Raw genomic sequence first — 15930 nt, 5'->3', positions numbered from 1 at the left:
AATATTAACCAGTAATGTAGTAAATTGTACCCAGTAATGTAGTAAATATTACCCAGTTATGTAGTCAATATTACCCAGTAATGTAGTAAATATTACCCAGCATTTTAGTAAATACTACCCAGTAATGTAGTAAATACTACCCAGTAATGTATAAATATTACCCAGCATTTTAGTAAATACTACCCAGTTATGTAATAAATATTACCCAGTATTATAGTAAATATTACCCAGTTATATATTAAATAATATCCAGTTATGTAGTAAATTTAACCCAGTTATGTAATGAATTTTACCCAGTTATGTAGTAAATATTTCCCAGTTATATAATAAATATTATCCAGTTATCTAATAAATATTACCCAGTAATGTGCAATATAGCAAGCAGTATAAAGCAATATCTTTTTCTATCTCTGTGAGGCAAATGCCACTCATCTGATAAGCACATTGGGCAAATGAAAGCAAAAGGTCATACCCTTTAAACACACTGTCACTGTGGTTATATAAAAAATAAATCTGCTAAATCACTGAGGAAGGAGTATAATCGGGCAGTCATTAAGAAGTGGTGCCATCCTGTACTGTACTGTACATGGTGTATGTGTGACTCTGTAGTTGACAGATAGACCAAAAGCAGACACAGGAAATTAATAAATTAACTTCTAATTAAGTCCTATTTTCAGCAGCATTTAATGCTATTAGTTTACTGCAAATTTGTAGGGCTTATACATGGTGTAAAAAGTGAATTAATTTACATGTCACTCAGTCCTATTTACCAGCAGCAATAACAGTAGTGGTTTAACCCTTTAATCTGTGGGGTTAGCTAACTAGCTATATCAAATATCAGCATGGTCATAATCATGCTTTTAACGGGTCAAAATCATAGTTTTAACGGGTCATAATCATGCTTTTAACGGGTCATAATCATGGTTTTAACGGGAGTCATAATCATAGTTTTAACGGGTCATAATAATGCTTTTAACGGGTCATAATCATGGTTTTAACGGGTCATAATCATGCTTTTAACGGGTCATAATCATGGTTTTAACGGGAGTCATAATCATAGTTTTAACGGGTCATAATAATGCTTTTAACGGTTTTAACGGGTCATAATCATGGTTTTAACGGGTCATAATCATGGTTTTAACGGGTCATAATCATGGTTTTAACGGGTCATAATCATGGTTTTAACGGGTCATAATCATGGTTTTAACGGGAGTCATAATCATGGTTTTAACGGGTCATAATCATGGTTTTAACGGGTCATAATCATGGTTTTAACGGGTCATAATCATGGTTTTAACGGGTCATAATCATGGTTTTAACGGGTCATAATCATGGTTTTAACGGGTCATAATCATGGTTTTAACGGGTCATAATCATGGTTTTAACGGGTCATAATCATGGTTTTAACGGGTCATAATCATGGTTTTAACGGGTCATAATCATGGTTTTAACAGGAGTCATAATCATGGTTTTAACGGGTCATAATCATGGTTTTAACGGGTCATAATCATGGTTTTAACAGGAGTCATAATCATGGTTTTAACGGGAGTCATAATCATGGTTTTAACGGGAGTCATAATCATGGTAGCCTAGTGGGCGGCAGGTAGCCTAGTGGTTAGAGTGTTGGGCCAGGAACAAGGCAGTTATCCCAGTGTTCCTAGGTTGTCATTGTAAATAAGAATTTGTTCTTAACTGACATGCCTAGTTAAATAAATAACATGGGTCATAATCATGGTTTTAAAGGGAGACTGTATAATGGTTCATTTGGCTGGTTGGAGATGTAATCAGTTGGCATGATGACTGTGATGTCACACAGACCGACTGAGCATGCTCAGAGTGACACAGACGTAACCACACGGTCACAAAGGGAGATTGACATGGAACCCAGAAAACAAACGTGTCGTGCTTGTGTGTGCATGCGTGTACGTGTGAGTGTGTGTGTCTTTGGCGTTCTGACAGAATAATACATATTAATGAAGTGACTGCATGGTCTACAGCACCTCTATGAGTATCAAATGTGTGACGCTGTAACCAGACGTACAGGCTTGAGAGCATGAGTACCAAGGTTGGAGTGTAACAGATAGACTGATGGATTTCACAGAGACTTTTTGAGACTGACAAAAAGACACAATTTCGACAGAAACTCACAGGACTTTCTTGGTGGCTGCCCTGCGTACTTGGAACCCGAAGGGGTTGTGTCTGAGCTCTACCTCGTAGTTAAAGGATCCAGAGGGATGGGTAGCAGGGGGCTTGATGTGCTCATGGGGAACCTCAAATCGCTTCTTATGGGCATCTGAGATCTGGAGACAAAACACAGGGACAGGGGTCAGCAGGACGTGTGTTTTGGTGTGGATTTCAAGTGACAGTGTGTGTGTGTGTTTGTGTGTGTGTGTACCTTGAATCTCAGTCGGTTCACTGTCTGCATGTCAGCGTGGAAAGTCAGCTCCTCTATGTCTTCTCCAAACAGAGAGGGGGCAGCCTTCCTTTTCAGAAGGGCCGACAAGCCTCCAATCACAAGCACAAAGATATTGAAAGAAAAAAAAGTTAAAAGCAGAAATCCAAGACGGCAAATTCAATAGCAATTTCTAGTATAGGGCATGATACGTTTTGAATTATTTTATCATTTGAGCAAAGACTGTTTCCTGAGGGTCAGGACTGACTGTGAATAAGGTAGTGATATCATGTCTATCATGTTTAGCAATATGCTGTACATGTTATATGTACATGAAATCCCGCCTTAGAGAGAAAGATTGAAAAGAAGAGATATGGAAAGAGGGTGGATGGGGGGAGGAAGATGGAGGTAGAGCTCACTGTAGCTGTTGGGTTTCTCCTCGCGGACCACAGAGTAGCCGTGGTTGGTGGAGAAGAAGCACCATGGAGCGTTTCTCTCGTCCAATGGACTCCAACAACAGCCTCGCTGCAGACACCCCAGCTAGTGTAGGAAGGGAATCATCATCATCAGCATGTATAATGCTATGGCTATGGTCCTCCTTGACAGCTACTGGGAATGCAGGTTTTTGCTCCAACCAAGTTGTAACAGTCCTAATTGAGCTAATCAAGGTCCTGCAGGGCAGCTACTGAGTATAACTAGACTAGATTAGAGTTTGATGTAAAACCTGCAGGAGGGTAGCTCTCCAGGAGGAGGGTTTGGTACTCCTCATATCTACGTCCTGTTTAGTAATGATGGGAAAGTAAATCCTCTAGGAATGATGAGACGTGTAGAGGACCCAGGTCACCAAGGTCTCCATGGAAACATACCTTAGATGCACCGGCGTCAGGGAAACAGTCAACTCTCTCCCCCAGGGGAATAACGGGACATACTGGATCCACGATGTCTGTGGTCTCTGTTAGAGCATACAGGAAATAGGTTTCTACTGACCAAACACTGACCCAACAACCAACCACAAATCACCACTGATAAGCATCAGCCAATTTCAGCTTAGGCTGGAATTCATGAGTTCACTTGACATTGAGTAAATTAAATGTTGACATTTTTTTGTGAGGAGTAGGGATAATTATACAAGTGATGTTACTAATGTATCTGCCCTATGAGCGACTGTCTGGGGCATGACATTGACCAAGCAGAGAGGATGAGTGGAAGCAGACTGAGGCATGGTTCTGTCTCATCCGTAATATACAAACCAAAACCATGAGCAGTGACCGGAAGAGAGAGAGAGAGAGAGTGCTTGTGTTTGTGTGCATGTGTGGTTGGCATTGTCTCCCCTCTAGAAAGTTGTTTGTGATTTGGAGTGACAGCTGTCATAATGTCCATATTATGTCCCCAAAACAAGCCTTTCTTTGTTGTGTGTGTGTGTGCGTGCGTGCGTGCGTGTGTGTTCTCACCGTCTTTGATGACTGCAGGTTCCCCAGTAGCCATTAGAACAACTAAAGCAACAGCCGCTGTTGTCACCAGCAGGAATAGGACTGTCAGAGTCACCTCCAACCCTGAAAACCTCCGAATCCCCATCTAACACAGACACACAGCACAAGACACAGTAAATAAATACACATCCGCCAAACAAAAGATACATTATACGTGTCACCAGTCATCACCTCTGATGACCACAAGGTCAGGACTATCATGTTGTCAACAAGGACTTATGGCAGATCATCTGTAGTTGGTAGACTAGAGCATGGCTCTTGCAATGCCAATGTTCAATTCCCGTGACTACCTATACATAAATAATGTATGCACGCATGACTGTAAGCCACGTTGGGAGAAAATTATCTGCTAAATGGCATTTATTATTACATATTATTTATTAGCTATGTTATGGACAATAGCTACTGCTGCCAAGGAAATGGACCTGAGGACACTAGAGGACACTACTGCTGTCAAGGAAATGGACCTGGGGACACTAGAGGACACTACTGCTGCCAAGGAAATGGACCTGAGGACACTAGAGGACACTACTGCTGTCAAGGAAATGGACCTGGGGACACTAGAGGACACTACTGCTGCCAAGGAAATGGACCTGAGGACACTAGAGGACACTACTGCTGTCAAGGAAATGGACCTGAGGACACTAGAGGACACTACTGCTGTCAAGGAAATGGACCTGAGGACACTAGAGGACACTACTGCTGTCAAGGAAATGGACCTGAGGACACTAGAGGACACTACTGCTGTCAAGGAAATGGACCTGAGGACACTAGAGGACACTACTGCTGTCAAGGAAATGGACCTGAGGACACTAGAGGACACTACTGCTGTCAAGGAAAAGGACCTGAGGACACATGTCTGCCTCCTTCGTTTGGGACAACCACATTTCACTCTGATTCATCCCCGGCTCAATCAGCTTGTTTCTCACTAACACCAGACATGACAAAGTGACTGGAGAGAGAAAGTGAGGCCATGGGGGTAAGAAGAAGGCAAGGTGGTGTGTGTGTGTGTGTGTGTGTGTGTGTGTGTGTGTGTGTGTGTGTGTGTGTGTTAGAGATATATAGAGAGAGTTCTCAGTACTGAGTGGGTCAGTGTTCCTAATGCTTGCCAGAGCAGCACCAGCCATTATAAACAGACACATCATATTTCCCTACCCATTAGGCTCCAGTCCCAGTACTGGTGATGGCACAGGCAAGGTGAGTATGTATGTGTGTGTTTCTGTGTGAGTGTGTGTGTGTGTGTGTGTGTGTGTGTGTGTGTGTGTGTGTGTGTGTGTGTGTGTGTGTGTGTGTGTGTGTGTGTGTGTGTGTGTGTGTATGAGGCGCATGGCCAGCTTGTTTAATGTTGTGTGAAGAGCATGCGAGGGCACGCATACAGACCGCTGGGGAACATATTTGTGTCACCATTCGCCCGCAATCAATTAACACACCACAAATCACCACTAAAAAACACAGTCATATATTATGTGACACAGCAGCACACACAGCGGACATGGTCTGTCAGACTCAAAAACACACAGCGGACATGGTCTGTCAGACTCAAACACACACAGCGAACATGGTCTGTCAGACTCAAACACACACAGCGGACATGGTCTGTCAAATCCAAGCACACAGTGGACACCAACTGCTCCATATGAACTATAAACATGATCCAATATCATTTGCATTGTCAGACATATGATAAGGATAATGTCTCTCTTATCTTTGACCTGTTGTTGATGTCAAAATAGCAGTTCTACTTGAGCTCCACAAGGACCCTTCCGACACCTTCTATATTATCATTTACAGACAGGGTCAAAGTCTCAGCTCGGGAACCAACAGGACCCTTCAGACTCATTTTATTACGTCTGGCCATGCTTTCCACCTGGCCACCCATACCCCGGTCAACAGCACTGCACCCCCCATAGCAACTCGCCCAAGCCTTCCCCATTTCCCCTTCTCCCAAATCCAGTCAGCTGATGTTCTGAAAGAGCTGCAAAATCGGGACCCCCACAAATCAGCCGGGCTAGACAATCTGGACCCTTTCTTTCTAAAATTATCTGCCGAAGTTGTTGCAACCCCTACTACTAGCCTGTTCAACCTCTCTTTAGTGTCGTCTGAGATTCCCAAAGATTGGAAAGCAGCTGCGGTCATCCCCCTCTTTAAAGGGGGGGACACTCTTGACCCAAACTGCTACAGACCTATATCTATCCTACCCTGCCTTTCTAAGGTCTTCGAAAGCCAAGTTAACAAACAGATCACCGACCATTTCGAATCCCACCGTACCTTCTCCGCTATGCAATCTGGTTCCAGATCTGGTCATGGGTGCACCTCAGCCACGATCAAGGTCCTAAACGATATCTTAACCGCCATCGATAAGAAACAGTACTGTGCATTGACCTGGCCAAGGCTTTCGACTCTGTCAATCACCACATCCTCATCGGCAGACTCAACAGCCTTGGTTTCTCAAATAATTGCCTCGACTGGTTTATCAACTACTTCTCCGACAGAGTTCAATGTGTCAAATCTGAGGGCCTGTTGTCCGGGCCTCTGGCAGTCTCTATGAGGGTGCCACAGGGTTCAATTCTTGGGCCGACTCTCTTCTCTGTATATATCAATGATGTCGCTCTTGCTGCTGGTGAGTCTCTGATCCATACGCAGACGGCACCATTCTGTATACTTCTGGCCCTTCTTTGGACACTGTGTTAACAACCCTCCAGACGAGCTTCAATGCCATAAAACTCTCCTTCCGTGGCCTCCAACTGCTCTTAAATACAAGTAAAACTAAATGCATGCTCTTCAACCGATTGCTGCCTGCACCTGCCCGCCCGAATATGTGGACAACTGCAAATACCTATGTGTCTGGTTATACTGTAAACTCTCCTTCCAGACTCACATAAAACATCTCCAATCCACAGTTAAATCTAGAATTGGCTTCCTATTTCGCAACAAAGCATCCTTCACTCATGCTGCCAAACATACCCTCGTAAAACTGACCATCCTACCGATCCTCGACTTTGGCGATGTCATTTACAAAATAGCCTCCAACACCCTACTCAACAAATTGGATGCAGTCTATCACAGTGCCATCCATTTTGTCACCAAAGCCCCATATACTACCCACCACTGTGACCTGTATGCTCTCGTTGGCTGGCCCTCGCTTCATACTCGTCGCCAAACCCACTATCTCCAGGTCATCTACAAGACCCTGCTAGGTAAAGTCCCGCCTTATCTCTACTCGCTGGTCACCATAGCTGCAGCCACCCGTAGCATGCGTTCCAGCAGGTATATCTCACTTGTCACCCCCAAAGCCAATTCCTCCTTTGGCCGCCTCTCCTTCCAGTTCTCTGCTGCCAATGACTGGAACGAACTACAAAAATCTCTGAAACTGGAAACACTTATCTCCCTCACTAGCTTTAAGCACCAGCTGTCAGAACAGCTCACAGATCACTGCACCTGTACATAGCCATCTATAAATACCTCTTCCCCTACTGTATTTATTTATTTTGCTCCTTTGCACCCCAGTATTTCTACTTTGCACACTCATCTACTGTCAAATCTACCATTGCAGTGTTTTAATTGCTATATTGTATTTACTTCGCCACCATGGCCTATTTATTGCCTTTACCTCCCTTATCTCACCTCATTTGCTCACATTGTATATAGACTTATTTTTCTACTGTATTATTGACTGTATGTTTGTTTTACTCCATGTGTAACTCTGTGTTGTTATATGTGTCGAACTGCTTTGCTTTATCTTGGCCAGGTCGCAGTTGTAAATGAGAACTTGTTCTCAACTTGCCTACCTGGTTAAATAAAGGTGAAATAAAATAAGTAAATTAAAAAGACACCTTCCATACTATTATTAACAGACAGGGTCAAAGTCTCAGCAATGTAACCAACAGGACCCTTCCAATACCTTCTATACTATCATTAACAGACAGGGTCAAAGTCTCAGCTCTATAACCAACAGGACCCTTCCGATACCTTCTATACTATCATTAACAGACAGGGTCAAAGTCTCAGCTCTATAACCAACAGGACCCTTCCGATACCTTCTATACTATCATTAACAGACAGGGTCAAAGTCTCAGCTCTATAACCAACAGGACCCTTCCGATACTTTCTATACTATCATTAACAGACAGGGTCAAAGTCTCAGCTCTATAACCAACAGGACCCTTCAGACATCTTCTTGTGGCAGCTTCAGGTAAGCTCAAGGAGGGTGGCGAGGTTCTGCTAGCCTGAGTTAGATTACCTCATGATAAGCTGCAGACCATACTATTTACCAAGAGAGTTTTCATCTATATTATTGGTGGCTTTATATTTACGACCACAAATCGATGCTGACACTTAAAGACCTCACTCAACCAACAGGAAAGTGGTACTGAAGTGTGGAACCAACAGGACCCTGAACAGAGTCTACCCGCAAGCCATAAGACTGATAAATAGTTATTGAAATAGTTACCTGCATTGAGCCTTTGGACTCATCACATATGCTGCTGCTACTGTTTACTATCTGCCACTTTATTCCCAGTTTTATGTACATAACTACCTCAATTACCTCATAACCCTGCACATAGACTCAATACTGGTACACCTAGTATATAGCCAATTTATCGTTAGTCATTTTGTATCTATTATTACATGTTTTACTTTTCTATTATTTCTCCATTTTCTTTGTCTCTGTTTTGTTGGGGAAGACCCATAAGTAATCATTTCACTGTTAGTCGACACGTTTCCTTTATGAAGCATGTGACAAATAACCTTTGATTTGAAGGATTTGACTTGATACTATTTATATTTTGTATTTATTATGGATCCCCATTAGCTGCTGCCAAGTCACTGTCATTAACAAACAGGGTCAAAGTCCCACCTCTATAACTAACATGATCTAAGGTTTGGATTTAATCTATATTACAGAAGTAAAAACAATGTTTGAGTGTTCGCGGAGACTGCTTTCACGGTAAACACTGTGTCGGCTCAATCGGAAAATACATTCAAATTTCAATGTAGGTCTTCCGCAATACAGATTGAATCCTGCCCTAAAATGGCTGTATGACAAGGACAAACTCGATTGTAGAATTTTCATGAAATAGAGCATGATTAACACTGTGAACTTCTTTAGTTACAAATGAACACATTTGTATTTCACAACATAGGTTTTCTAGCTGACAATTGTGCAACAGGTAGACGTTTATTCTCTTGCCGCTTGATGAAAGAGAATCGAGGAGTTCAGACTAATGCATGTCGAACACTCCCTGTAATTACCTCATTTCTCTATCCATGATGGTAATTTATCTGTTTTACCTAATAGTTATGCTTTCTCTATACGTTGTCTACAGGCTTCCCTCTCGCCTGTTTTTTCCTCTTTACTCGATAAACTACACACAGTGTATCTCTTCTGCGATGACGCAGAATGCTAAGCCTTTGAACAACTTTTGCACCCTACCTGAGGTCTGCTTTAATGATTACAGAAGCGGTAGGCCAGCAACAGCTGAAGCTAGGTTGCACAGTAGTTTAAGCTGGCAACTCTTTGTGTCATACTCAAATAAAATGTAGTTCTAAACACACGATAAAATAGTATATTTATGAATACCTTATCTGAGACTACGTTCCCCAGTGAGTTAGAAGTTGTCTCACCTCACAATGCTTCTTGCCTTACTACTCCGTCGCACCGTCGTCTGTCTCATCCACGTTATATCATATCACTCTGGCATAAGGTCTTACTGACCATATAACACTGCCTGTATATGTGTTGGTGTGTGAACGTGTTGGTAATTCAATACTCTGTATGTATTTATATCTGTGTGTGTAAGCGATAGCAAGAAAGAGAGATAGTGTGTGTGTGTGTGTGTGTGTGCGTGCGTGCGTGTGTGCGTGCGTGTTTTACAACTTCACTGTACCCACTCAGCAACTATAAAATGTGATAACCATCACAACCAACAAAGATCAACCAAGACAATGCGTTACTTGTTTTATTTAATCCTGCTATATCTTCCTTATATTGCTGTGTTTATGGAGGTGTGTGCATGCATGTGTGTGTGTGCACGTCCATGTGTATGTTGTAATGATTTACCTTGAAACACTCCTCCTTTGGTTTATACAAACTGTGACTCAGCTTTTTCAGTACCAGTCAAAGTTTTAGAAAAACCTACTCATTCAAGGGTTTTTCTTTATTTTTTACTATTTTCTACATTGTAGAATAGTAGTGAAGACATCAAAACTATGAAATAACACATATGGAATCATGTAGTAAGCAAAACAGTGTTAAACAGATCAAAATATATTTGATATTTTAGATTCTTCAATGTAGCCACCCTTTGCCTTGATGACAGCTTTGCACACTCTTGGAATTTTCTCAAGCAGCTTCATGAGGTATTCACCTGGAATGCATTTCTTCTTAAAAGTTAATTTGTGACCCAGGGTCTCGAGCTTAGGGACGACTTTGGAGGGTACTATGGTGTTAAATGCTGAGCTGTAGCCAATGAACAACATTCTTACATAGGTTTTCATCTTGTTCAGATGGGTTAGGGCATTGTGCATGTGATTGTGATTGCGATTGCATCGTCTGTGGACCTATTGGGGCGGTAGGCAAATTGGAGTGGGTCTAGGGTGTCAGGTAGGGTGGAGGTGATTTGCTCCTTGACTAGTCTCTCAAAGCCAGAAGTGAGTGCTACGGGGCAATAGATGTTTAGCTCAGTTACCTTAGCTTTCTTGGGGACAGGAACAATGGTGGCCCTCTTGAAGCATGTGGGCACAGCAGACTGGGATAGTGATTGATTGAATATGTCCGTAAACACACCAGCCAGCTGGTCTGTGCATGCTCTCAGGACGCGGCTAGGGATGCCGTCTGGGCCAGCAGCCCAGACGGTAGCGGGCCAAATCACTGGCACTGTACTGTCCTCAATGTGAGCTAAGAAGTTGTATAATTAACTTGTCTGGGAGCAAGACATCGGTGTCTGCGACGGGGCTGGTTTTCTTTTTGTAATCTGTGATTGACTGTAGACCCTGCCACATACGTCTAGTGTTTGAGCCATTGAATTGCGACTCTACTTTGTCTCTATACTGACGATTAGCTTGTTTGATTGCCTTGAGGAGGGAATAGCTACACTGTTTGTATTCATTCATGTTTCCAGTCGCCTTGCCATGATTTAAAGCAGTGGTTCGCGCTTTCAGTTTTGTGTGAATGCTGCCATCAATACCCAGTTTCTGGTTAGGGAAGGTTTTAAAAGTCAGCTTTGGTACAACACCACCGATGTACTTGCTAATAAACTCACTCATCGAGTCAGCGTTAACATCAATGTTGTTGTCTGTGGCTATCTGGAAGATACCCCAGTCCACGTGATCGCAGCAATCGTGAAGCGTGGAATCAGATTGGTCGGACCAGCGTTGAACAGACTTGAGCACGGGCGTTTCCTGTTTTAGTGTCTGTCTATAGGCTGGGAGCAACAAAATGGAGTCGTGGTCAGATTTGCTGAAAGGAGGGTGGGGAAGTGCTTTGTATGCATCGCGGAAGTGAGGGTAGCAATGATCCAGAATGCTACCAGCTCGAGTCGCGCACTCAATATGCTGATACAATTTAGGGAGCCATGTTTTCACATTAGCTTTGTTAAAATCCCCAGCTACAAAAAATGCAGCATCAGGATATATGGTTTCCATTTTAGATAGAGTCCAATGAATTTCTTTCAGGGCTGTTGAGGTATTGGGGTGGGGGGGGGGTAGGTCAGGTGAACAAAAGGACTTGAGTTTCTGTATGTTGTTATGATTACACCAGGAGTCGTTAATCATAAGGCATAAACCCCCGCCCTTCTTCTTACCAGAGAGATGTTTGTTTCTGTCAGCGCGATCAAATCAAATCAAATTTATTTATATAGCCCTCCTTACATCCGCTGATATCTCAAAGTGCTGTACAGAAACCCAGCCTAAAACCCCAAACCGCAAGCAATGCAGGTGTAGAAGAATGGTGGCTAGGAAAAACTCCCTAGAAAGGCCAAAACCTAGGAAGAAACCTAGAGAGGAACCAGGCTATGAGGGGTGGCCAGCCCTCTTCTGGCTGTGCCAGGTGGAGATTATAACAGCACATGGCCAAGATGTTCAAATGTTCATAAATGACCAGCATTGTCAAATAATAATAATCATAGTAGTTGTCGAGGGTGCAACAAGTCAGTAACACAAGAGTAAGTGTCAGTTGGCTTTTTCATAGCCGATCTTTGAGAGTATCTCTACCGCTCCTGCTGTCTCTAGAGAGTTGAAAACAGCAGGTCTGGGACAGGTAGCACGTCCGGTGAATAGGTCAGGGTTCCAGCAGGTCTGGGACAACAGGTCTGGGACAGGTAGCACGTCCGGTGAACAGGTCAGGGTTCCATAGCTGCAGGCAGAACAGTTGGAGCTGGAGCAGCAGCACGGCGATGCATGAAGAACCCGGGTGGCTGTACCAACTCTGATAACATATCCCGAGTGAGCCACGTTTCCGTGAAACAGAGAATGTTACAATCTCTGATGTCTCTCTGGAAGGCAACCCTTGCTCGAATTTCATCTAACTTGTTGTCAAGAGACTGGACGTTGGCGATTAGTATACTCAGGAGCAGTGAGCGATGTGCCCATCAATGGAGCCTGACCAGAAGACCGCTCCGTCTGCCCCTTCTGTGGCGCCGTTGTTTTGGGTCGCCTGTCCTGGGTGGTGGTCCGAACAGAGGATCTGCTTCGGGAAAGTCGTATTCCTGGTCGTAATGTTGGTAAGTTGATGTTGCTATTATATCCAATAGTTCTAATAATATTAATATTACTAATGATGTTGCTATTATATCTAATAGTTCTAATAATAGTAATAACACTTTAGATTTCCTGGGGTAACAATGTAAGAAATAATACATACAAAAACTAAATACTGCATAGTTTCCTAAGAACACAAAGCGAGGCAACCATCTCTGTTGGCGCCATCTTGCTATTCACTCCCTTTACTATGAAGCTCCTAAATAAGATCTGGTGCAACCAATTATCTTCAAAAGTCACATAATTATTTAATGAAGTCCACCTGTGTGCACTCTAAGTGTCACATGATCTGTCACATGATCTCAGTACATAAACACCTGTTCTGAAAGGCCCCAGAGTCTACAATACCACTAAGCAGGGCGCACCACCAAGCAAGCGGCACCATGAAGACCAAGGAGATCTCCAAACAGGTCAAGGACAAAGTTTGGAGAACTAAAGATCAAGGGTTGGGTTATAAAAAAATATCCAAAACTTTGAAAATCCCACAGAGCGCCATTAAATCCATTATAAAAAAATGGAAATAATATGGCACCACAACAAATCTGCCAAGAGAGGCCACCCACCAAAACTCACGGACCAGGCAAGAAGGACATTAATCAGAGAGTCAACAAAGAGACCAAAGATAACCCCGAAGGAGCTGCAAAGCTCCACAACGGAGATTGGACTATCTGTCCATAGGACCACTTTAAGCTGTACACTCCACAGAGCTGGGCTTTATGGAAGAGTGGCCAGAAAAAAGCTATTGCTTCATGGAAAGAATAAGCAAACACATTTGGTGTTCGCCAAAAGGCATGTGGGACACTCCCCAAACATATGGAAGAAGGTACTCAGGTCACATGAGACTAAAATTGAGCTTTTTGGCCATCAAAGAAAACGCTATGTCTGGCGCAAACCCAACACCTCTCATCACCCCGAGAACCCCATCCCCACAGTGAAGCACGGTGGTGGCAGCATCATGCTGTGGGCATGTTAGTCACTGGCAGAGACTGGGAAACTGGTCAGAATTTAAGGAATGATGGATGGTGCTAAATACAGGGAAATTGTTGAGGGGAAACCTGTTTGAGTCTTCCAGAGATTTGAGACTGGGACGAAGGTTCACCTCCCAGCAGGACAATGACCCTAAGCATACCGCTAAAGCAACACTTGAGTGGTTTAAGGGGAAACATTTAAATGTCTTGGAATGGCCTAGTCTAAGCCCAGACCTCAATCCAATTGAGAATCTGTGGTATGACTTAAAGATTGCTGCACACCAGCGGAACCCATCCAACTTGAAGGATCTGGAGCAGTTTTTCTAAGAAGAATGGGAAAAAATCCTTATATTGTTCTGTTTTTTTGTCTTATTTCTTGTTTGTTTCACGATAAAAAATATTACGCATCTTCAAAGTGGTAGGCATGATGTGTAAACCAAAAATCTATTTTAATTCCAGGTTGTAAGGTAACAAAATAGGAAAAATGCCAAGGGGGGTGAATTCTTTCGCAAGCCACTGTAGGTGTGTCCAAACTTTTCACTAGTATTGTATAATCATCATCCTCGCATTATCCCCAATGACCAATCCAAATCATTCACCCACACTTTATTGGCGTGTGTACAAACACTTCACGTATATCATATCTTATAATATACTTCGGTTATTCAATCAGGCTGTACCTATGATAACCCCCATTGTGTAATGTTATTGGAGTAATAACACTGGTGCATTGTAATTGGTGGAATATGAGAGATTAGGAATCATGATCAAGATAACCATGGATAAAAGAGAAATGAACATTGGATCGTATGTTTTATTAATCATGGTGAAAGCTTACACTAATATGACACTGACATGATGTAAGCAGTGTTGTTTTGCATTTTTGTTTTGTCAAAGAGCTAGATGTTAACTACACTGAACAAAAATATAGATGCAAAATGCAACATTTTCTAAGATTTTACTGAGTTACAGTTCATATAAGGAAACAATAAAAAAAAAACTATAACAAGGCTTTATACAGGGGTACTGGTACTGAGTCAATGTGCGGAGGTACAGGTTAGTTGAGGTAAATTTGAGTAATATGTACATGTAGGTAAGGGTAAGGTCACTATGCATAGATAATAAACTGCGAGTAGAAGCAACATAAAAAACGGGGTCAATGTCCTTGAGCTGTTTTTGTTTATTAATGTACTTTCTTATGTCATGTTTCATGTTCTGTGTGGACCCCAGGAAGAGTAGCTGATTTTGCAACAACCAATAAAAGACCAAATACCAAATCTCTGTTCACTCAAATTGACATTGATCAAATGCAATTGTGTTTGTTGTCTGTAGCTTATGCCTGCCCATACCATAACCCCACCTCAACCATGGGGCTCTCTGGTCACAACATTGACATCAGCAAACTGCTCGCACACACGACGCCATACACGCTGCCTGCCATCTGCCCGGTACAGTTGAAACCGGGATTCAATCATGAAGAGCACTCTTTTCAGCTTGCCAGTGGCCATTGGAGGTGAGCAAGACCCTGGTGAGGATGACGAGCATGCAAACTGACAGTTTGTGGAAGAAATTCTTTGGTTGTGCAAACCGACAGTTTCATCAGCTGTCCGGGTGGCTGGTCTCAGACGATCCAGCAGGTGAAGAAGCTGGATCCTTGGCTGGTGTGGTCTGCGGTTGTGAGGCCTGTTGGGCGTAGTGCCAAATTCTCTAAAACAACTACGGAGGCAACTTATTGTAGAGCAATTAACGTTAATTTCTCTGGCAACAGCTCTGGTGGATATTCCTGCAGTCAGCATGTCAATTGCACACTCCCTCAAAACATGAGACATCTGTGGCATTGTATTGTGTGACAAAACTGCAGATTTTAGAGTTGCCTTTTATTGTCCCCAGCACAAGGTGCACTTGTTAGAAGATCATGCTGTTTAATCAGCTTCTTGATACGGCACACCTGTCAAGTGGATAGATTATCTTGCCATGGATAAATGCTCACTAACAGGGATGTAAACAAATTTGTGCACAACATTTGAGAGAAAGAAGCTTTTTGTCCATATGGAACATTTTTAGAATATTTTATTTTAGCCCATGAAACACACAGGATCAACACTTTACATCTTGCGTTTATATTTTTGTTCAGTCTTAATAAATATGTATCTAATGACTGTTAATGTCATCTTGGAAGTGTACTGAGATAAATATAAAGTCTACTGTGTAAAGATGGTGCTGGAGGGGATGGCTGCCGTTTTATGGGCTCTTAACCCATCGTGCTATTTTGTTTGTTTAGTTGCATTGTTTGTAACTTATTTTGTACATAATGTTGCTGCTA

At 42.6% G+C, this 15930-nt stretch overlaps 1 protein-coding gene across 2 annotated transcripts in view; it reads right to left on the bottom strand.

Moving 5' to 3' along the window:
• si (sucrase-isomaltase) overlaps window positions 1-9693 on the bottom strand; it is a gene marked incomplete in the record, with an annotated part of 82592 nt that extends 72899 nt beyond the window's left edge. The window contains 6 exon segments of one of the 2 annotated variants that reach the window (XM_029773778.1): window positions 2149-2300; window positions 2396-2505; window positions 2812-2932; window positions 3259-3344; window positions 3844-3967; window positions 9464-9693. In XM_029773778.1, the coding sequence (XP_029629638.1) occupies window positions 2149-2300; window positions 2396-2505; window positions 2812-2932; window positions 3259-3344; window positions 3844-3967 (593 nt within the window). 2 annotated transcript variants of the gene reach the window in all.
• Window positions 9694-15930: the final 6237 nt, after the last annotated feature.

The sequence above is a fragment of the Salmo trutta genome, chromosome 13, assembly GCF_901001165.1.
Source record: "Salmo trutta chromosome 13, fSalTru1.1, whole genome shotgun sequence".
NCBI classification, from domain to species: domain Eukaryota; kingdom Metazoa; phylum Chordata; class Actinopteri; order Salmoniformes; family Salmonidae; genus Salmo; species Salmo trutta.
The sequence above is the reverse complement of the archived record's forward strand: the minus strand, read 5'-3'. Positions and strand labels throughout refer to the sequence as shown.